Source organism: Gouania willdenowi, chromosome 12, assembly GCF_900634775.1.
Source record: "Gouania willdenowi chromosome 12, fGouWil2.1, whole genome shotgun sequence".
In the NCBI taxonomy this organism is placed as follows: Eukaryota; Metazoa; Chordata; class Actinopteri; order Blenniiformes; family Gobiesocidae; genus Gouania; species Gouania willdenowi.
Window position 1 is genome coordinate 17,904,994 of NC_041055.1, and position 22,754 is coordinate 17,927,747.

General features: G+C 39.6%; 1 protein-coding gene across 1 annotated transcript; it reads right to left on the reverse strand.

Moving 5' to 3' along the window:
- Window positions 1-14,859: 14,859 nt before the first annotated feature.
- Window positions 14,860-18,622, reverse strand: LOC114473722 (uncharacterized). Its single transcript, XM_028463490.1, has 10 exons — window positions 18,559-18,622; window positions 16,895-16,996; window positions 16,680-16,814; window positions 16,380-16,522; window positions 16,142-16,278; window positions 15,941-16,034; window positions 15,671-15,800; window positions 15,249-15,466; window positions 14,991-15,168; window positions 14,860-14,879 (listed from the first exon to the last, which is right to left on the reverse strand). Exons 2-10 carry the CDS (start codon window positions 16,986-16,988, stop codon window positions 14,860-14,862), a joined length of 1,149 nt encoding a protein of 382 aa, XP_028319291.1. The 5' UTR covers window positions 16,989-16,996; window positions 18,559-18,622.
- Between the last annotated feature and the right edge of the window lie 4,132 nt (window positions 18,623-22,754).

Below are 22,754 nucleotides of genomic sequence, written 5' to 3' on the forward strand. Positions count from 1 at the left end.
AAAGGAATTCTGATTCTGATTTTAAAGCAAAATGCTGATAATTAATTGAGTATTTACACACGCAACAGATTTTGCGCTCTAAATTGGAGATCTTAGTGAAAATTATAGTCCGAAAATATTTCATAATGCTAAAAATGTAGTTTTAGAGTGGAAAAAAAAGGAATTAAATAAGAAGTACACCCTGACAAAATGATGTCCAGTGTTCATTTTAAGGACTAAAAGTTTTCGTCGACTATATTTTTTTAAGTGACAATAAATAGACTGACTAATTAAAATAATCACATGTGAACAAAAACTAAAACAACAATCCAATATAAACTACTTTTGTTACGTGGAAGGCGGGACAAGGCTTAATACATGATATACAGTACATCCCATATCAGGTTGATCAATGGTAATTGAAGCTTTAAAGAATTGACCCATCAGACACAAGGTTACTATTGGGGTTCTCCAGAGTTTGGTGAATTGAGTCATTTCACAGCACACTGATTTTTACATCTGGCCCTTCACCCGCAGGTTCTCAGGGAGATCTGGTGCAGTAGGCAGATGTTATGGTTCCCTCTGGGTTACACTTGACTCAATTTGAGAATCACTGGGATAAGACATCCTTGAACTGGTTTCTTTGTATAACCAAAGTGCAATTTTTATTTAGGCTGATCTGAGGGGATTGTTGGCTCCATTTCTTTCTTCAAGGATAACTTATGTCACTTTTGTGCTTTGCATATCTTAAAGGGGACACGTCATGCTAAATCCACTTTTTTAGCCCTTAAATGCATTTTGTCGTATATTTAGAGTGAAAAAATCAAATTAGTCTCTTCAGGAGCTCCGTAGATATCTTTATATTCTGTTTTGCTCATATTTTTCAATCTGTTTCAATTTTTCTATTCTCTATTACGTTTTTTGAACTATTACGTCACAGTATTTGCAGCGGAACTGCCAAATTAAGACATCGACTCCAGGCCCAACACTTCGAGCAATCCGCCATTTTTATTTCTTGCTTTTATTTTGTAGTCCAAGCTCAAGGATGCCGAAGTTTCGAGAGGATAAGTCAAAATGTTCGGTTGTTGGATGTAGTAACCCACACGCTTCATTACACCGTCTCCCAGCATCAGAACCTTTTCAAAGTGCCTGGTTGAGTTTTACTTTTCACGGAAATGTACCCACATCTGTGGGTAAGGTCATTTTTGTGTGCGCGAAGCATTTCAAGGATGACTGCTTCTGCAACCTCCGCCAGTATAAAGAAGGATTTGCCAAAAGACTTTGTCTGATTGAGGGTTCAATTCCTTCTATCTTTGGAGACGATGAACAGAGCACTTTGGTAAGCTGTAAATAACGCTAAAAAGTGTGATGATAAGATGTCCCTGTCATTGTTTTGTTAGCATTAGCAGTTGCTTAGCATTTGCCCTGTCTTCAGACTTCATATGTTAGCGCTGTGTGCTCGTTTTAGATCCTTGATGATATGGCTTACGTGATTTAATTTAAGTCTAAAGTTTTCATTAGTCATTTCATTTTGCCGTTTTTTGTCTTTGAAAAGACTGTATAAAATGCATTTCGTGATGTTAGCTTGTCGCTACCTTTAGCTCGGTGCTTGTGTTAGCTCACTTATTAGGGTTCTGCAGGTTCATCATCTTCATTTTCATCTCGCTCCGCTGGGTCAGACTCTGGCTCGAACATGTAAGGCTGAATGGACAAGTATTCCGTTGTTGACATTTTGTAAATAACCTCTGAATAAAAAGTTTATGCGCCGCTACATAGCCGTATCTCTTCTATCAAACTACAAAAATAGCGGAGCAGGGTGGAGTTGAACCGAGAGGGGGCGGGGTATGAAGTGTCTCATTTGCATTTAAAGAGACCGCACCAAAACGAGTTGCTCTCAGAAGCACATCAGAAAAGGGGTAGAAAAGGGGCCTGTGGAGCTATAATAATGAGGAATTCAGACCCAAGCATTGCAGTTCCGCTTTATATAGACCATAACTGTTTAAGGTGGATTTCCCTGGTACAGTCCAACAATTCATTCATGTACTTTCTAAACAGCCTTGATTTGTTTTTATAATAGGATTGATGTGCTTTTTTCTTGTCTCTTTCTTGTAATAAAAAAGCTGTCTTCTGACCTTAAGATTGAATTAAGGACCCTTAAGGTTGTTAATGACATACTGTGTGTAAAAAACTAAATGGTGTAAATCAAATTATGGACACATTAGAGACATATTATAAAATGATCATCTCAATTTATTAAAAATATGTGGGTCAATAACCAGACTATAAAATCATGTTAGTCAGGCATTAGGTGATTAGTTCTTATTTTGCATGATTAAGTCAAAAGTACTTTTAGACCCTGGAAGATCCCATTAAACTTGAAGAAGGATCCAAATCAATATACTGACTGGATCACTTTTAATAATCGAAAAATCCCCATCTGTCATTATTGTCAAAATTTTTTGAATTAATATCTTGGTTTTGTAATTGACTGATCTTTATGAAATTTGACTTGGTTGTGTTAATTTGCTTTTTCAATTACCCCACCGGGTTTTATGCAGGTCAGACCTTGGTTGCTGATAGTTTAACACGCTAAAGCAGCTCTGTCCAATTGGTGTGTGACTGTGAGAGTGAATGGGTGAATGTGGCTGATATTAAGTGCTTTCCCAGATAGCATACAGCTGTTGACCACATCAGGCATTTTTATGGCCCCTATATCACAAAATCAATATGGCCCACAGTTGGCAAATATTTGGCAAAGTGACGGTGGTCAGTCCATAAGTGAACCAAAGCAGCAAATGTGGGCCAGATGTCTTAAAGCAGAACTAAGTAACTTTTTGACCTCAATAAATCATTCTCATAGTCCATGTGAGGGTAATACAAGTGTTTAAGGGTTGATTGGGGGTCTTTCATCACCCCCTGCTGTCTCTGGCCAGAAAACAGCACTTGCAACTTTCCTGCCTCCGACGCGGTGGCAAGACGTACTGCTTTACGGCAACCTAATACAAACACACTGTCATTGCTGCAACAGGAACGCACACACACTCGCAACCCAGCGCTCCATCAGGCAGCACACACACAAATATCTATCCATCCATCCATTTTCAGAGCCGCTTTGTCAGCACACAAACAAACACATCACACACATTTCCACACTCTCTTCCGTATTACTCCCACATCATTCCTTTATTTTACTTCTCTCCTCCTCATACTGTTCACATGGTCACATGGGACTATATGTGTGGAAGCACCCTTATCGTCACTGTTATATAAGGATTTTTCAGTGATCGGTTGCTACCGTCTTGGGAGAGCAAAGGTGCACATGTAGCAGTCTGCGGAGTTTTTACGACATGACATAACCAAAGGGACCTGTAGGGGGAGCGCTAAGCGCAAGTTACTTAATTCTGCTTTAAAACATACTGTAGTTGGGCCAGTATGGGCTGGATTGTGGCATGTTATGTGAACCAAAACTGGCCCACATATATAATAACAAATGTGGCCCAGCTATCTTAAAACGTGTGGATAGGTTTTAGCTCATGTCTGTATTGTCACTTTGACCTTTTTTGTATAGCTTCTCTAAACCTTTAACTAAAGCATCTTGGGTTTAATTAGAGAGTGTAAAAAACTTAGCCCCTTGTGTTTGATTGTTCTTTTTATTGGTTCTTCATCAGATATTTGTCTTGACAAAATACAGAGTAGTTTTCTAGTTTACACCATAAATGTTGTGTTCAAGTATAATTACCTTCAGTACCTTCATGTAGCCATACCTGCCTGTCACTGACTGATCTTGTTAGACCTTGGAAGCTAAACAAGGCCGGGTTTTGTTAGTACTTGGATGGGAGACCACTGAGAATTCCAGGTGCCACAGTGGGGTGACGTTTGCTCTTGTGGTATCCGTCATTTAGGCAAGACACATCACCCACATTGCCTCATATGAATGTGGTGTGTGAGTGAGTGTTGGTGGTGGTCGGACGGACCAGTGGCGCACTGTGGCAGTTTGCCTTTTTGCACTTGAGCTTCTTTTCATTGACATTTAACATCTTCATTTTAATACCTTAACTTTCCTACTTTGTTCGTCTTCTTCCTTCTCTTCATCTCCTTGTCATCCACTCCTTAACCTTGTCTATCCCTCCTTCACCCAAAGCTTAATACATCTGCTTCAAAGCTGACTAAGCCACCAAGAGAATTACTGCACAGATGGATGTGAGAAAGGGAATATTAGCAGGTGTAGCTCAGCGCAGACTCTCTTACCTTCACTTTGTGAAAACAACAGTCAGGCCTCATGGATTATAGCCTACGCAAGGTAAACAGGATAAACAGTCAGCAGGATCCCTTAAACTGTCATGCCAGCACTGAATAGACAATGAGAAGTATGTTTGTATGACACACACACTAGCAGTTCTCATATGATAACCTTAGCTATGATCCTATCAAGATCCCCTGTTTTGTTCTTGCTTTAACGTGTCAATTACAAATGTCCATCTTTGTATTGACAAAACTTGTTGTCTACTGCTGGATGTTATCTCACTGCCACTTGTTTATTGTACCATTTACTGTCCCATTCAATCTCTTTTTACTGCTCAAGAAAGCAATTAAAGCTCTGTCTCAGCTCCTGGGTCACCGATTTAATTCTAAGATTGTAAATCAATTTTCACTGGTGGGTGGAGAAAAGCTTGCAAAAGCCTGACCTTTTTTAGCTGCGTATAATAGGAGGGAAGTTTTCTCGCTGTGAGCGGCTCTCATATTAATCTATTAAGAGTTGTGATGCATATGTTTCTTTCAACACAACATGTGGTACTGCCCATGTGAGATAAATAGCAGCCCACTGGGATTGACTGAGATAATCTTGTGTTCTGGTTGTAGCAACAGAAACAATCCTCTGCCTGTAGAGGGCAGTAAACAGCCACAGACAGATTCTCTATCTGCCAGTTCCACACTTTTTATTTAACAATACTGGTTTGATAATAAGAAATGGGAAAGGTAACACCATATAAAGCTGTAGTTAGCTCTTTGATTGTTCAACAATTCCCTTTTCCTCTCTGGGTGTAGGAATGAACTTAATGTCATAATAATAACAAAACAGTTATATACCTATATTGTCTATACAGTCAGATAATTAAACATTAATGGTCAACAAGAAGACACAGATGTGCACTGGTTAGATTTTCTACCTACAGCCTTCCTGTGTGGTGTTTGCGTGGTCTCCCCATTCCTGGGTTGGGTTGTCTTTTGGTAGTCTGCATGAGTGAATGCACTGTTGGGTGAAGAAAAAATAAATCAGCAGAATATCAAAATAGGCCTAATCAAGTGATATTACTCAAGCAGAAGAAAATAGGCAGCAACAACTCACCCATTTATTAGAAGTGCTGGAATGGAGTCTGAAATGGGCTGCTTGTATCATAGTCCTTCTATTAGCGAGAATTTAGATAAAGGGTCAATATCATCCGATATTCATTTTTCGCTGATATCTGATCAATATCTGATATAAATATTGGATCAGGACACCCCTAGTAAATCTCATTTCTGATGTGGGATATATCATAATGATATTCTGGTAGATTTGAGTTTAATCAAAGGGGTTTTGTTGAGGCTACTTTCTTTTGTTATACACAAGAATAGGTTCAACAAGCTTTTGCTGTCGTTTTAAAAATTCCTTTTATTTACAGCCCGATACAAGCGCAATCCATGCAGTGTGAAAATTGGCTTTTAATATAAAGCCTATTTACTAAGGGACAAGGCAGCTGTAATCTTAAAACATCCAATTGTGTTGTCTGTCTTTTTTATTAGGCAATTTGTACAAACATTATTTGATGCTTTTAACACAAAAGGCATATCGAGTAGGATCCACACGGATGACATGCTTTTTTGACAATGTTCCCGCAATGTTATCACACCTTTCTTTTTCTGTGTATAAACTCAAAGGAAAGAGAGATACTGTTATATATTCACACCACATTCATGCTGGTGGAGGTTCTGTAGCCACAGCTCTCCTGGTTTAGTCCAACAGAAGCATGGCTGCCTAACTTCCCACTGCAGCCTGTCTGACAACAGAATATCTATCCATCTTCTGCCGCTTATCAATGGCCGGGTCATGAGGCAGCATCCTTAGCAGCAAGGCCCAAACTATCCTCTCCTTGGCCACTTCGTCCAGCTCTTCCCGGGGATCCCAAGGCGTTCCCAGACCAGCCTACAGACATAATCTCTCCCAAACGTGTCCTGGGCCCTCCTCTGGGTCGCCTACCAGTGGGAAGTGTCCCGAAAACCTCACCAGGGAGGTGTCCAGTAGGCATCCAAATTAGGTGCTAAAGCCATTCCATCTGGCTCTCTCAATGCAAAGGTGCAGTGGCTCTACTTTGAGCCCCTCTTGGATTACTGAACTTCTCACCCATACGCATAGTTTGCGGGGGGCATTGGCCCCCTAGTAGTCAAAAGTTTTTATTACATTTTTCTCAATTCTTGATATAATTTACATAATATACAAATATTTTTAGGTGCCAAAAAACACAGTGATGAAAAAAAAAAAAAAAAATGGCTCTATAAAATTTACAGGTTCGGCAAAATAAAACTAACTAAAAAAGTTTTAAAGGACCAGCAGCCGATTACAATGGACCCTCCTGCTTCCCGTAGCAGCTCAGTGCTTTGTTTACAACATGGCGGACACCGCGGGTGTTCCATAGACTCATAAGTCTGTTGTTTGTAGTGACGCACTGAGAAAACAAGCCGACTGGAACAGAGAACGAGCAAACACTGCGATCAGTGCGCGCTTGTCTGGATATAAAGCAGTGGATTGAGCGGTGTTGTTTATATTTACTCCTCCCTCCTCGACAAAGTCGGCGTCCCCTGGCCGCCATGGGAGTGTGCATGCATTCAGTGTTCAGCAAAGGCGGACTAACGTAGCTAGAGACTTTTAATGCCATAATCTATGTTGTTAGACTTTTAAATGCTTTTTAATCCTTATGTATCCCTTTATTATATCATATGTGTCTAACAGTGATTTACGGTCAGCAAGTCAGTCCTTCCATGTTAAAGTGTATCTCCCATATTAAAGCACATGTATCGAGTGTTGTATCATGTAGAATATCATGAATAATAACACTGCTTACTTTGAGCAACTTTACTCTCTCATTCTTTAAGTTACAAGAGGCTGCTGAACATTTCAACTGCATTTTGGATTGCAGCAGTTCAAGTATGTTAATGCAGCAAAAACGAAGCAGAAAGCGACCGCCGGCCTGATTTTATCATGAATTTACAACATTAAATGATGCATTAACAAATTATTTTTTTGTTTTCAATATTATTGTTTATGTTACACACATTGTGGTTGGCTCGAATCTCAATACGTTCTTTATATATAATTCTATTTTTATTTGTATTTATTTTTTTAGCCCCCTCTGGCAAGAATCTCAAACTCCCATGTTCTCACCATATCTCGAAAGGAAAGCCCAGCCACCCTATGAAGGAAGCTCATTTTGCCTTCTTGCCTTCGCAATCTTGTTATTTCGGTCATGACCCAAATTTTATGACCATAGGTGAGGGTAGGAACGAAGATCGACCGGTTAATTCAGAGCTTTGCTTTTTGGCTCAGCTCCATCTTGAGTCTTCACCACAATGGCTCGGTGCAGAGTCTGGATTACGCCACACCAATCCGCCAGTCGATCTCTCGCTCCATCCTTCCTTCACTTGTGAACAAGACCCCAAGGTCCTTGATCTCCTCCACTTGGGGCAGGATCTCATCCCCAACCCGGAGAAGGCTTTCCACCTTTTTCTGGTCAAGAACCATGGACTAGGATTTTTAGGTGTTGATTCTCATCCCGGCCGATTCACACTCTGCTGCAAATTGAGGGTACAGCCTGATGGAACCAACAGGATTGATCATCTGCAAAAGTGACCACCAAACTGGACCCCCTCGATGCCGTGGCAGCGCCTAGAAATTATTTTCATAAAAATTAGTAACAGAGTTGGTGACAGGGACAGGGAATAGATGGTCCGTACCAGGGGGTCTAATATACTCCCAGTGAACCTTCTACAGGAATCACAGAGGGACACATTTGAATACCTTCTCCAAGTCCACAAACCACATGTAGAAGTGTTGGGCAACTCCCATGAACCCTCAAGGGCCCTAAAACTGCATGGCTCCTCCTGGATCCGAGGTTTGACTTTGCGACGTAGAATTTTCTCCAGTACCTCTGAATAGACCGTACCAAGGAGGCTGAGGAGTGAAATTCATCTATAGTTGGAACACATCCTCCAATTTTTGCAAATTCCTTTGTTGGACTCATAAAAATCTTTATCTTCATCAGTCCCCCTTCTTAAAAAGAGGGATCACCACCCCGATCTGCCAGTTTAGAGGCGCTGTTCCACTGAACACAGAAGAAACTGATTAATTCATTCACATTTATAAAGTGTGTTGCCCAAGGACAGAATGACAATGCTTGGGACTGAGTGAGATTCGTACCACCAACTCCCTAGTCAGCACTACTCATACCATCTATTTCAAATAAGACACCGTGACAGTCTTCCTGGAAGCTTTATTTCATAGAAATGATGAACGAGATGATTTCAAAAGGGAGGAAAGGACAGAGTCAGCCAATGTGAGAACAGCTGCTGTCTTTTAATGTCAGTAGAAGAGAGTGATCAGAAGAACAAGTAGAGGAGAACAAAGGTAATAGAACTTAAGAGTAAATGAGGACAATAGGAGAAAAGTACCTGGAAATGTCTGGACTTTGGCAATTAGTGCAAGACAGAGCCTTGGACTCTGAAAATTAGGTTCATCATTGCATTAATCACAGCAGCAGAATGGGATTCTCCCATTAGTCTAAATGGTGAAATGAAAATTATACTAATAACCCCGCATTCATATAAATGGATTTCAAGAGGAGAATACCTCACAATATACTCCGATGTTTGAAATCATTCCTTAGGCACACGTCTTTCACCTGTCAGCAGTTTTTACACAGGATTTAAATATTTGTCTTTTTTTCCACTAATAAAGGCTTTTAATTTGGCGGCTCAGGCATTCAGGTGGGAAACCAGTGACACCGCCAAGCACAGCTTCATGTGCACATGTTCAGTAAGCTGATCGAGCTCATCAATCTTTATTACATATTTAATCCATCTCCCACTCTTCGTTCCCAGAATCCTCCCATCCATGTTTTATTCTAGCCCGGTCTCATGGGGATCGTGAATATGTGATGTAAATGAATGAATCTATTGTTCTGTACGTGGCAACACGATTGCCTCATATTTTTTGTGATGCTAGGAACAAATTTATTTCGTGCTGATTGGAAGTCATTTCAAACAGATGTATTTAAGGTTGAAGTTATGTCCCTCTCCGTAACCCTAACTCTGAACCTTTTACTTTTCCCCAGCCTTAACCTAACCAACCCATTACTATTAGCTCTACGATATCATTTTCTATAACTCAAGTTAGTGCTTTGGTCAAAGCCTTTGTCTTTTCTACAGGAATGGATTGCTGGCATGACTTTTTTCCAATCTGAAGCATATTTTTGGTTTAAGCAACTGTAAAAAAAATTAGGAAATTGTGTTAGCATGCGCGAAACACTAAATTAATCACCAAGACAGTTTCTCGATCCCCGTACGATTGGGTAGTTTATTCAATAGCAAAATTTTGAGCCAATGTCAAAATACATCGGGGGCCTCCGATTTTCCGTGATTGCAGAAAACGGACGGGAAAAACAGAATTGACCTTCTGAAACGTTTAAATTATTCCGACACGGAAAAAGCAATCCGACCTGTTTTTCTTCTCCGTCTATCCTTATTTTAAAATTTGGCCCTAATATAACGTAACTTTTATTCATCACTGTAGTGAAATTCTAATCTGCATTTTCACCCATGTTCCCTGAGGGGTAGCAGTGGGCTGCCAATTGCAGGCACCCAGGGAGCAGTTGGCTTGGGGTTAAGGGACTTGCTCAACATCCCACAGTGATGGCCTGCGTGAGATTCGAACCGGTGACACTTCTATTACAAGCCCGCTTACTTAACCACTCGGCCATCACCAGTGGCGATATTCTGTGCAAAATCTTGCGCTGGTGTAACATTTCACCTACTTATCATGTTATCTTGTGAAAATGAAGACAGAGGTTTATCTAAAGTATGCTTTTAATGTGTTGTGATGAACAAGCGGTTCAGATTATTATGACTGCATTCAAAACTGTAAAGGCACTGGTACAAAGACAAGTTTAGCTGTTAGTGTTTAAGTACATAGTGATGAGTTTACCTGGTGATGCGTCATGGCTGAAGCATTTCCAGTCACACGGCTGCGTGGGGTTTCGTGCAAAACGTGAAAATGATTTGCCGGTTGGCAGTAATTAACGGTTTTATATATAATTTAGGAGCCTAATCACACATTTCCATGGTATATTTCCAGTTAAACAGATGGTTGGGGTTCTATCAGTGTGGCCTATGTCGCTCTTGCAACCTAATCTTGCATGATCCCAATTTTGTAAATTATACGAAGCATATAAAATTTTTAAATAATAACAGTAGTTGACTCTATTAACCCAATTTAGCATGTATGTTATTATTTTGGGAAATTTTATTAGCCAGTCATCTAAACAGGGAAAGATAACAAAAATGGAAACAAAACTAAAAAGTGTAATGTGACGCGGAAATGGTTAAACCCTGAAAGGAGAGCCAATAGGCTTTGACTTCTTGTTTTTGAGACTGTCAATCAAAGTGAAGGCGGAGCTGTGCACGGAAACAAGGCCGCGCCTCACAACAGCAAACAGGTAAATATGATTTTGGCTCTTACCTGACTCATGGACCTATATCAATGTGACCCGATGCGACCTTGTTGTGTTCCGCGATGCGTGTGCAGAAAAGTAGAGGCGTGGCTTCTGGTTGATTGGGAGAGGCAGTGGGAGGAAGTGAGGCTGTTTAGGCCGGGACATCGAGACGTTTCTCCGAAACTCCGAATAGCAGCTTTAAATAAATAGTTTTTAAAATACCATTATCAAACATCCACATTTTTTTTCAAGCTGTAAAATGTTAAGAAGGAACTATGACCACCAAACCTCTCTATTTCTTGCACGCTTCAACTAGTGTAAATGAAAACATTAATGCGTAGTAGTACAACACAATGTTAGTGTGTGTTCAGAGGCATCTAAAAGTTCATTTTTTAATTATTTTGTTTAACCAAAGCATTGGATTGACCCCACGGTCACACAGCGTTCATCTAACTCACTTCAAACTGTGTTTAAGCGTCTGTCTGCGTATAGACATTTAATCATTTTTATAAAGATACTTTTTATGTTCATGCAGACACGTCAACAATGTCTGCTCTTGAGACACATTCAATCATATTCTCTCACTGATAATAAGAGGTTTGCTACACAGCAGCCGAGGTCAGTTAGTGCGCGTTCAGTTTGTTGACAAACCGTGGTCATCCAATCTATACTGAATCGATGGCAACCTTCTCAGTGTGCAGCATCACAAGTGCTACATTGACAGAGGAAGATGGTGTTGACCGCTCTCTTAAATCCTTTTAATACCAAGATAATGCTTCAGATTTACCGATAGACCTCCTTGATCTGGTGCCATTTGTGCTGAGGCAGTGGCAAATAACACAGAACATAATTAGGGGCCCTAATGTTAAACAACTAACCAAATAACTGAGTGAGTGAGTTTATGATTACACAAATCAATAAAGAGAAGTGTTGCAAACTACACAGTACAGAAAAATAATAGTAATTTTATGTTTTATTATATTCACAATGCTATGATTTATGGAACCTTTTTTACATGATTAATTTCATAAATAAAACTTCTACCAACATAAGGGGATGTACTTCAGATTGGCAGCATCAGGTGAGTGGGCCCCACAGCCACATGTGACTTTCTAAGCAGCCAGCAACCAGTTAGGAAACCATCTGGATAGCTTGGAACTGGTGACCGGCTCCCAAACCATCCAGTAAAACATATTCATTACCTGAAACAATGCATCTAAGGCAGATGTCCTATAACTGTGGTCAGAGGTAACCCTGGAGTTTTGCTAGACACAATGAGGAGTCCATTCCATAACAATCATGAAAAAAAAAAACTAACACTAAATATTCACTGCACTAAACTAATGTATATATATACTGTGTATATATATATTTTTTATAAAAAATGTCAGTATTCGCTTGTTTGCTTTCCTTGCTTGTGTAATTGGTCAAGTAATAATTTAGTTTAGATTTAGAAAACTATAATATTTTCATTTGTTTGTAATAAAAAAAAGACCTAAAGTAGCTTTTTCTCCAACAGGACTCCCAGACATTTGTGAAACCCTGATCTTAGAAAAAGTAAATGACAAGAAGAAATTGACAAACACAGCAAAAAGTGGAGTGTTGATTCAACTCCCACAGAGTCAATTTTAACACTTTTTCAGGGTTTATATAGCTCCACACTCTACAGAGTTAAATTAACATTTTCAAAATAGTTAAATATCTAACACTGTGTCAGAGTTACTTTTTAACTCAATAAACTGGGTTAAATTAACACTAATCGAGTTATTATTAACACTGATTCAGAGTTACTTTTTAACTCAATAAACTGGGTTAAATTAACACTAATCGAGTTATTATTAACACTGATTCAGAGTTACTTTTTAACTCAATAAACTGGGTTAAATTAACACTAATCGAGTTATTATTAACACTGATTCAGAGTTACTTTTTAACTCAATAAACTGGGTTAAATTAACACTAATCGAGTTATTATTAACACTGATTCAGAGTTACTTTTTAACTCAATGAACTGGGTTAAATTAACACTAATCGAGTTATTATTAACACTGATTCAGAGTTCCTTTGTAACCTGGTTTAGTGAGTTACATTAACAAAACATACAAAGTTCTTACTTCTAATTATGAAATAATTTAATATAACTAGTAGTAAAATTAAAATGATTGACAATGACATAATTCCAAGAAAAATGATGCTTTTGCAAAAATATTTATTTTATGGCTCTTCTCCCATTATACAATTAAAAGATTGTGAATGAGGGTATGACATATAAACTTTCATTTGTAGCTCCATATGAGCTTTGAATATCAAAAGGTTGGTGACATTTCAGTTCCATTGTTTTTATGACATGCTGTTTTTCTGTTCGTTTCACTTTGAACGCATGGTGATGGTCATCAAAGTTCACTGTAAAAAGCTCCTGTGTCAGTAAAAAAAATGTCATTTTCAAGCAAAAGTACATCAAGTATTTCACCAAAGACTGGCATCTCTTCCTCCATTGAATTGCAAACAACAAGTCCAGCTCTGTACTCAACGCCATCAACTTTCACCCAACTTGTTTCGAACACCTCTTTTGACATCATTTGACGCATTTCACTGTTGACCACATATCTTGGAGAAAATGATTTGATGGGCCCATATTCCTTTTTTTTAAAAGGAAAAGTTTCCCAATGGAAAGCAATGGCCATCTGATGCCTTTTTGCAAGTGATTTGGTTATGTTTTTGAAATTTTTTAAATAATTTTTAAACAATTTGTGCTTTGCCTCAAACCTCATAGACCAGACAAACAATAAGAGGCCAATTTTCCAAATAGAAGATGGATAGTGAATCATAAAATGATGCTTGGGAATCAAGTTTCTTTGAGGACACAAGTGCTTGAATAATTTGTGGTGGTCAACAATGAGATTTTTCAAATACACAGTCATACCCAAAGTGAGAGAAGGAGAAAGAACAATGTCCATTATTTGGAGTAAGAGTAGTAGTAATTCCCAGTGTCCGTTTCCCGCTGGAATAATGTCACCAAACAAAAGAGGGATGTTTTTCACGAGACACAATGTCTGGATGGAGTTCAAGCCAATGCCATTGCCAGCACTATCCAAAATGATTTTTGTGGGGCGGTTTTTTCTGTCTAAAAAACCATAGTCAAATCCATAAATTCGGGAAAGCAAGTGCTGTTCTGATATAAAGTTTTTTATGAGATATTGAAATAACAGTTTGGTCTCATACTGGGCAACACCTTCAAGAAGGTCATGCATTATATCAAATGAATAGTTATTGCAAACATGGAAATCAAATGCCCCAATGAAACGGTTTGCCTGGCAAGGGATGAGATGTTTGTCCATGGAGATGTAGAAGCTGTCGATGTTCCTCTTCTGGCGACCAACGGCTAGGAGGTATGGCTGCTGGCACTGCTGATTCCGAAGATGCTCCTCCAAACTGCAGCAAGACTAAGGGTTTACACAAGGACAGGGGACATTTGACACAAGTTAAATCAGAGAAAACAGCATGACAGAAGTGAACACAAACACCCTCTGTAACTTGTCTAATTTGTTTCATCCACCTCTTGACCACCTTTAAACATGATAAAAATGAATAAATATTAAATTACCTTGTGAAAGACGACAAGTTTTTTGACTGCATCAGAGGCGCTTAATTTTGGAGATTTCGGTCCCCCAGGTGGTGGCGGAAGGAGATATAACAGCAACAAAAGGGAGGCCATCTCTTTGAACAGACAGAATGAATTGACGGAAAATACTTTGAAATGCATTAATTTGATATTTTTAATTAAAACGAGATTAGAATAAAGAGCATTTTCCTGTTGAAAGTTTGTGAATTCTGGAGGCTGAACAGAATGGTTTGCAAAGGGTTAAAAGCAGTTACAATGTTGAAAAGATTGAAAATCCTGAATTTTTTAAGTTGATGTGTGCTGCAATAAATTGTAAATTGACAGTTAAAGGATGTTAGTGAAGCAAGAGCTGAGAGAATATAGCCCCCAATATATCTGATTTAAAAACATCAATCCTCAAATGTTTAAATGGTGAATATAATGCTTTAAATTTTATGATCAACTAGTGAACAACCATAAGCCTTCACTTAGTAGTAGGCAGTAAACATCTTCTTTTGAGTCATTCACGTTTATTTCTTAGAGAAGAAATAAACAATCTACATTGAAGAAATTTAGTTACAAAAAAATTTAATAAAATCAAATAATTCTTATTTAATAGAGTTTTGGAATGTAACTGCTTGTAACAAATTCTAAAGAGCAAAACTCACTTGTTGCCTCATCACTTCCTGGTTGACTCTCTGCTGACTGAACCAATTCACGCAGCTCCGGTGTTGAGGTGAGCTGCTTGGCCTCTTTGATGACGTTAGATCTGAAGATCGGATCCCATTTCTGAAGCAGTCTGGTGGATACCTCATCATCAAACAGAAGAGTGAAGTCTTGATTCACCTGTGAGAAAGAAAATATATTACTACCACCTTCAGAACCAAATTTCAAGTCCTTCAAAACATAGACCACTGCATACTTACTAATCCTTTTGTATCCATGAATCTTGGGAAGATAGACAGGATATCAACAATTTTGGCAGGGTCATTGATAAGTTTTCGACCATGTTGAAATGTCTCTCTCATCTTTTGGAGAATTAAAGAAGTGTCTGTTGCATGGTTGAGCAAAGAGATTGCCTCTTGGCAGGCATCTCCCTCAAGCTGCTTCTCAACATCACTGGATCGTTGCAAATTAGGGCCCCCTGAAGGAAAGAACACAACAGTTTAAAGAAAATAAGCCCTATCTGCTGATCAGATAGGTAAATAAAAACAAAATAACATTTCAGACCTACAGAGTTGTGGAAAAGGTGAGAACATAAGACCCTTAAACCCTTTCATTCAATTCTATACTGGTTGACATCAAAAATGGTGACTATAGTCTAAAAGGCACTTAGCAAGTATGTTACCTCCTCCTCCCCCTTGCGAAAAGCCAGTGGGGCTATTTGGAGCTACAGATCCTCGTCGACTCTTTCTTTTGACTGTCTTCAGACGCCAAGAAATGTAGCCTGTGCTGCTTGCAGCTTCATAGAAGTGTTCCTAAAATGGAAATTAATTCACAATGTGTTGTCACTCATAAGTAATCTTAGAATTTGAACATCCCCTCAAACACAACTCAAAACATACAAATTATGTAAAAAAAATAAAATAAATAAAAGTAAAATAATAACTATACATACATAGCCTTTCTTGAAGTAAGGGTCTTTGAGGGACGGGAACACAGTCACTATCCCCAGAGCATATTCTTCTATAATAGCTTTGGTGGGGATGTGCCTGAGAAGAAAGATTGAGGTGGAATTATTTATGTAATTTGCATTCTTTATGTAATGGTTAAACAGTTATTTTTCTTATCAAAGTCTTAATAAAGAGGACAAGATTACCCATGTTTATCAATCATGTGGGCCACTATTATATTGACCAGTAGTCTTCGGGTAGCATCTGTAAGAGTTTGTGTTGTGTGATATTCCTCGAGAACCTCTTTACCACCTGAACTGGTTTCAAGTAATGTTTCGATCAACTTAAGGAAAAAAAAAGAAAGCCAAGAAAAATTGTGATTAACAGCAGAATAATAGATAGATACATTTAAAGAAATCTGTGAGAAGTGAGGATTGTTGCAACCTTTTTAGCAGACGCTGCATTGATTATTCCTTCAACTCTGGATTTCTTCCTAGGGACCTCATCTAGAAGTATAGTTGATGCACTTGAACTGAAGCTAGATTCAGACCACTCAGATGGAGAGGACAAGGAGGAATCGGAAAACCCTAGAAGGAAAAGAAAAACAATTATTTTGCACTGCAAAAGTGAATTACATTAATTCCACAATATACTTAACACTGTTGACAGATTTGAGAAAAAAATATATAGGTTACACCATCTGGAATTGGATTGGGTCATACCATTGACCGCTACATTTCTTACCATCATTTGAGAAAGCTGTTAGAACCAGACTGCCTTGGCTGACAAGGTCACTGAAAATGTCTTCATCAACTTCTGTTCCCGTTGTATCTTTGTACACTACTTTTGCGTCAGGTGGCATGCAAAATCTCTCAATGACTAGAAAAAGATAAAACAGACTTAGATAAAATCCCATACACAATATTCATTCAATTTTTAGTCTATATGTAAAAACAAACCTTTTTCATGGAACTCCATGAAATCAAACTGTCCATCGACATCATTCACCTTCACATACTTCTGCTGTTGGCAGTAACGAACCTGGATCAGCATGCTGAGACCTACAAAAAACAAATAAATTAAATTGACAGTAATAAGCACTTGATGTAAAAAACAAAACAAAATGAAGCAATTCAAGTTGAAATGATTAATAACACTTATAAACACACATCATGCAGGTTATACCCTGTAAAGACTGTCAAAGCTTTGACACACATGCAGTGGATTTTAAAATAATCCTGTCAAGCTTGGTCACTTAGTCTGTACATTTGCATGGCCCGATAGAGTGCATCTGCGATTTTTGGACATGTGAATGGTAAAACGAATCAATGGTGCCCCCTTGAACATTTTATTTGCCCCAGATTTCTGTGATGAATCCTGATCAAATGTTACTCACGTCCGTTTTTTGTCTTTTGTAATAAATTGTTTGGGTTTTTTTTTTTAATTTTCTGCCTTTTCAGGTCAAAAAAAAGTTATGTAAGAGTTTTGTACATAATTAAATGTGTAAATAAAATTATTGAACAAAAAAAAAAAAAAAAAAAAAATATTTGCCCCAGACTAGCACTGATGACATAACTGTAAAAAACTTCTGCAAAATATTCAAAAACATTCTAAAACGTACAGTCGAATTTGTCGAACCAAATAATCCCAGCTACAGGTCAACTGACACCGCACCCTGTGTTCACAGTTTTTGTCAGGTCACAGATTCTGTCACAACACCGGCACAGTCAAGTCCACTGAGTCCGACCTCTGTGGTAGCGGTGGCGGGGTAGTCTCTGCATCTGGCCACTCTAAAGGCACGTTGACACCGGACGCGGCAGAACCCGTCGAAAGCGTCAGGTTTACATCCAATATACATAGTGGACGCTAGTGATGCGCGGGGTCGGGATTTTTTCAACCGGCGGGGCCCAGCATAAATGGCTAAAACCAACCCGCACCGCCTGCCCCGAGCTTCTGCCTCTATTTACAGAACCCGCCCCAACCCAACCAGCAAGAATAAAATCCACAGACATAATGGTCATACTAATCCGTTATATTTTAGCTAGTATGCATGGAAAGTGGAAACAGACTCCATATTGCAACAGCTGCATCATTAGCACATTTCACCGAACACTTCGGTGAACAAGTGCTTGCTTCACCAAGCAAGCGTAACAAAATAACTGTAAACTCCTGACCTTATCTTTGACCGCATTTCCTCCTCCATGTTGTTACGGTTAGTCAAGAAAAAAGGATATTCCGCATGGTGCACACGCCTCACGATGTACTGCGCACGGTGCTAGCCAGCGCTGATGAGCTGTGCAGGTGTGATGCATTCATGGACAGTCGTAATGTTCTAAATTGGCCAATGGGAGCCCAAACACATAACTTCACGCACACACACAGTACCTTTTTAATTTACATGTTATTATACATGGACACATCACACGAAAAGGCGACTGTCCATTCAAATTACCCGCCCCAACCCGAACCGAACCGACATTAATTGACAATATCTTCACCCGCTCCGGTGCAACCGCATGTTAATGTCCAACTCATAGCTAAAATATATTAGAAAGTAGATATTTCATTTTTAAATGCTGCCTGTCATTTGACACTATTGATAATTTTGAATTAGTTAACTTACCTTCAGCGGAAAAACTCCTCTCGACTTCAGCAGCAGCTCCAGCAGATGGAAAATGGCGCGCACAGCATCAATGCACGGGGTTTCAAGCCTGAAGTCCAGGGGCATTGCTGAAGCAAGGCACATTAACACTGTAGAGATGTAAGGAGGACATCGCTACAGTGTTGATTTGCTTGGACGTGACTAACTCTGTTAAACAACTCCAACACTGAACACCATTTGAATCAGAATGTGTTAAAATAACACCCTAAGAGTGGAAATCAACTCTGATTCATTTACGTCTGAAATATCAACACTCCAATTTTTGCTGTGAAATGTTGTTTTTCCAACAATCCATTCCATCTATATTTAAGAGCCACTTCAAACAAACATGGGATTAAGATGATTATTTCATGACTACATATCACAAAAATCCTTTTTTTTCTGGGAATAACCATCCGATATGTTGATTCCTGAGACAGATTGAAGTAAGCTTTCATGTTTTTCTCTCTGATTAACCTTTCCGCCCACATTCAAACTGTGTGTTAACAAGAAGTGTCGTCTTATAATTAATTCTGTAGAATATAACAGATGTCTAGCATTTCCTTCTATTTTTTTCATGTATATCAGAGCCATTTACAGTGTTTTTCCCCCTCATAACTGTCATTGCTATAAGATGTAACACTAAACTTTGTTTTAACAGTATATGTATTGAAGACACAATTAAATTAAGCAGATTTAAAAGACTATAAATTACAAAGTGACTTTGATTCTTGTTGTTTAAAGCTGATATCCGGAGTTTTTGTGTAAGATTCTTTTGAAATGCGAAAAAATACCTAACTCGTTTTTTACTATGGTCTACTGCCAGTAGTCATTAATATACATTAATGTATATAAGTACCTCCTTCGTCCTATAGACACCTATACAAATGTGCCCAGCCAATAGGCTTCGACTTCCTGTTTTTGAGACTGTCAATCAAAGTGAATGCGGAACTGTGCACGGAAACAAGGTCACGCGTCGCGACCGCAAACAGGTAAATATGATTTTGGTTCCTACCTGACCCATAGACCTATATCAATGCAACTCGATGCAACCTTGTTATGTTTCGGGATGCGCGTGCAGAAAAGTAGAGGCGTGGCTTCCGGTAGATTGACAGAGGCAGGGGGAGGAAGTGAAGCTGTTTAGGGCGGGACATCGACACGTTTCTCAGAAACTCCGGATAGCAACTTTAAAGTCTGAACAACTTGACAATTTTGCCAACAGATTTTATTTCTTTCAATCCCTATACAATGTCCGTCAACTAGAGTCTGTGTGAATTCCACACAGCATAATTGTTTCAGATAGTTGAACAATACCAGTGGAGGGCTTTTTATTTTCTTCTCCTTTCAAGATGATAACATTCTGTCTGGACTTTCATTCCCATGTGCTGATGTTTTATTGGGGTTGTACAATAACAAGACAGGTCCGGTGGAAGATGCCTTTCAAGAAACTCGCTAACTTAAATCAGAAGAAAAATCTCTGACAGACTCAAATTTTAACAAAATATATAATTCGTGTTTCAATTCCAGGCAAAGAGGAGTCTCGGTTCTTTTCAACAAAAGGTTTCTCTTTAACATAATCAACTCCACCATAGACCCAGAGGGTAGATATATTATTATCAAAGTGGTAATCTAAACCTCTATGCCCCCAATAACGACGACCCTGAATTCTTCCATAGAGTTTTTTCGGAGCTATCGGACCTATCTGCAGATTCATCTGTAATCATCGGAGGAGACTTCAATCTGACACTCAACACATCATTAGACAGATCCAGTAAGTGCCCAAATACAAAACCATCTCGATCTGCTAAAGTATTAATGAATTACATGGATGATCTTGGAATAGGTGACGTATGGAGACTGAACAGTCCAACTAAAAAAGAATACACCTTCTTCTCCCCTGTGCATAAATCCTTCTCCCGAATTTACTTTTTTCTCTCAAATAAATCCATCACACATAAGATGTCCTCTAAAATACATCCTAAAATCATTAGCGATCATGCCCCGATATCCCTCACCCTGAAGTGTGACTCTAATCAGAAATTATCCTCTCTGTGGCGCTTTAATGCTTCATTACTTAATGACAGTGAATTTGGTAAAATGATAAGAAAAGAATGGGAGGACTTTCTATTAACAAACGATTCTCTGGAAGTGTCACCGTCCTTACTCTGGGAAACCGGCAAGGCTGTCATCAAAGGGAACTCCAAAATACAAAACTTAATCTGGACATAATTTTATCTAAAAAAACGGATTTTATTTTACAGCAATTACGGTACAAAAACTTACAATAAATCAGGCAAATATTTAGCAAATCAGCTTAAACACAACAAAGAAAACTATTTCATAGCAGCAATTTCTGATAATTCAGGTCAACCTTTAAACTTACCTCAGGACATTAATAAGGTTTTTCATGATTACTATCAAAACCTTCCTCAATAACTTAAACCTACCACAGCTCACCATAGAGCAGAAAACCACCTTAGACTCACCATTAACTTTACAAGAACTACAAAATGCTTTGGATAGCATGTCCCCAGTGCCTCTCCATTGGGGAATGGAGAGGCACCATAACAGGGTGGTGGGTAAATTCACACATCTGGGCCTGTCGGGTGGGGGCCCGGCCCGTCTGTTGATGGCTGGGCTACAGTGTGGGGATCGGGGGGTGCGGTCGGGCGTGGCGGGGCGGTGGGTCTCTGGGGGGTGTGGAGGAGTGTTGCTGGGGGCTCCCTTTGCGGGGTCTCTCCGGGCGGTGCCGGCCTGGTGGAGCGTGGGGGTGCCCCTTCCCTGCGGGTGGGGCTTGGGGCTTGTCTCGTTTCCTGGTTGCCTTGGGGGCGTGCCTCGCGGCGTGTGGGTCCGGGGCGGCTTGTCGCGCTGGTGTGGGGGGTGGGCGCGCTGGGGGGTGCCGGCGTCTGCGCCGGGGTTGGGGCGGGGTTACTTGGGGCTCCGGGGTGGTGCTCTTTGCTGGGGGGCGGCTCTAGCTGTTCCGGGGGTTGCACTGGGTGCTCGGCTGCTTGGGGCTTCCTCGGATGTGTGTGTGGGGGGCGGTGGCTGCCTCTCGGCCTGGGATCTTGGGGGCATCTGGGGGGTTGCTCGGCCGCGGGGGGGTTGCCTGGGGCTCCCTGGCCTCCGCTCTTTCTGCTGGCCTGGCTGCATCTGCGGGCCAAGGGCAGTTCCTGGGCTTGCAGTAGCGTTTTTTTTTTTTTTGCACATATACTGGTATACGATGCACTGGCACGCCTTGGGATGTGGGATAAAACTCATACTGGTCTTAAATTTAGACATGTTAATCCCAAATACCTGCTTTAGGTACTGCCATTCACTCATTCCCCCTGTTCACAGCCACCACCATTATAGCTAAGCTTCACACTTGTCACCATACTGGCTGGATTACACAACATAATAAGCACAATATAATCTACAACCTCACATCTCACCCTCACTGCAAAACAGTCTATTCTTCCCCACCTTTTCTATTTCCTGCCTTGAGTCTCTCCTCCCTGCTCCCTTTCCCCTCCCCTTCCCTCCCCCCTCCACTTAGGTGTAACACTGCTCTCCCTTTTTATATCCTCCCTATAATAAAATATTTCTTACCCTTCCTTAGGGAGGGCTGGTGATGGTCACAATTAAGCAATAAAAGAAATCAATGTATTTTATTGCAATAACAAAATATGCATTGCTGTCTCATAATGATTGCACTTCCTGTGGTGTTTACCTTTGACAGCATGTGCAGACAAGTAAAAAAAAAAAAAAAAAATATAGAGATCACAGACGTACTCCAGTCTCGCTGGTAGTGCTGACACAGAGTCGACTAAGACTGATTAATACTGCCTGTCACTGCTCCACCAGGCTGTGGCTTTCCTAAATCTCTTCTCATGAACTTCACCCATTGATGGATTTTCTAATTTGACAGCAAAATCCAATCATGACCCCGCCATCTGCTCATATGTCTGATAAAGTCAGCTCTTAATAAAGTACAAATATTTCTATATCTAATAGAACACATCTACCGTAGGGGGAAAAAAAACCTAACTGAAAATGTATTTAATATATGTTTTAAATAATATTTTTAAACATACTACTTAAAAATATAAGCAACATAATGATTGTATAATAAAGTCGTTCCATAAGTTGCAAAGATGCACACTTCTAACTTTTATGGCCCTCTGGAGTCCATTTTACTC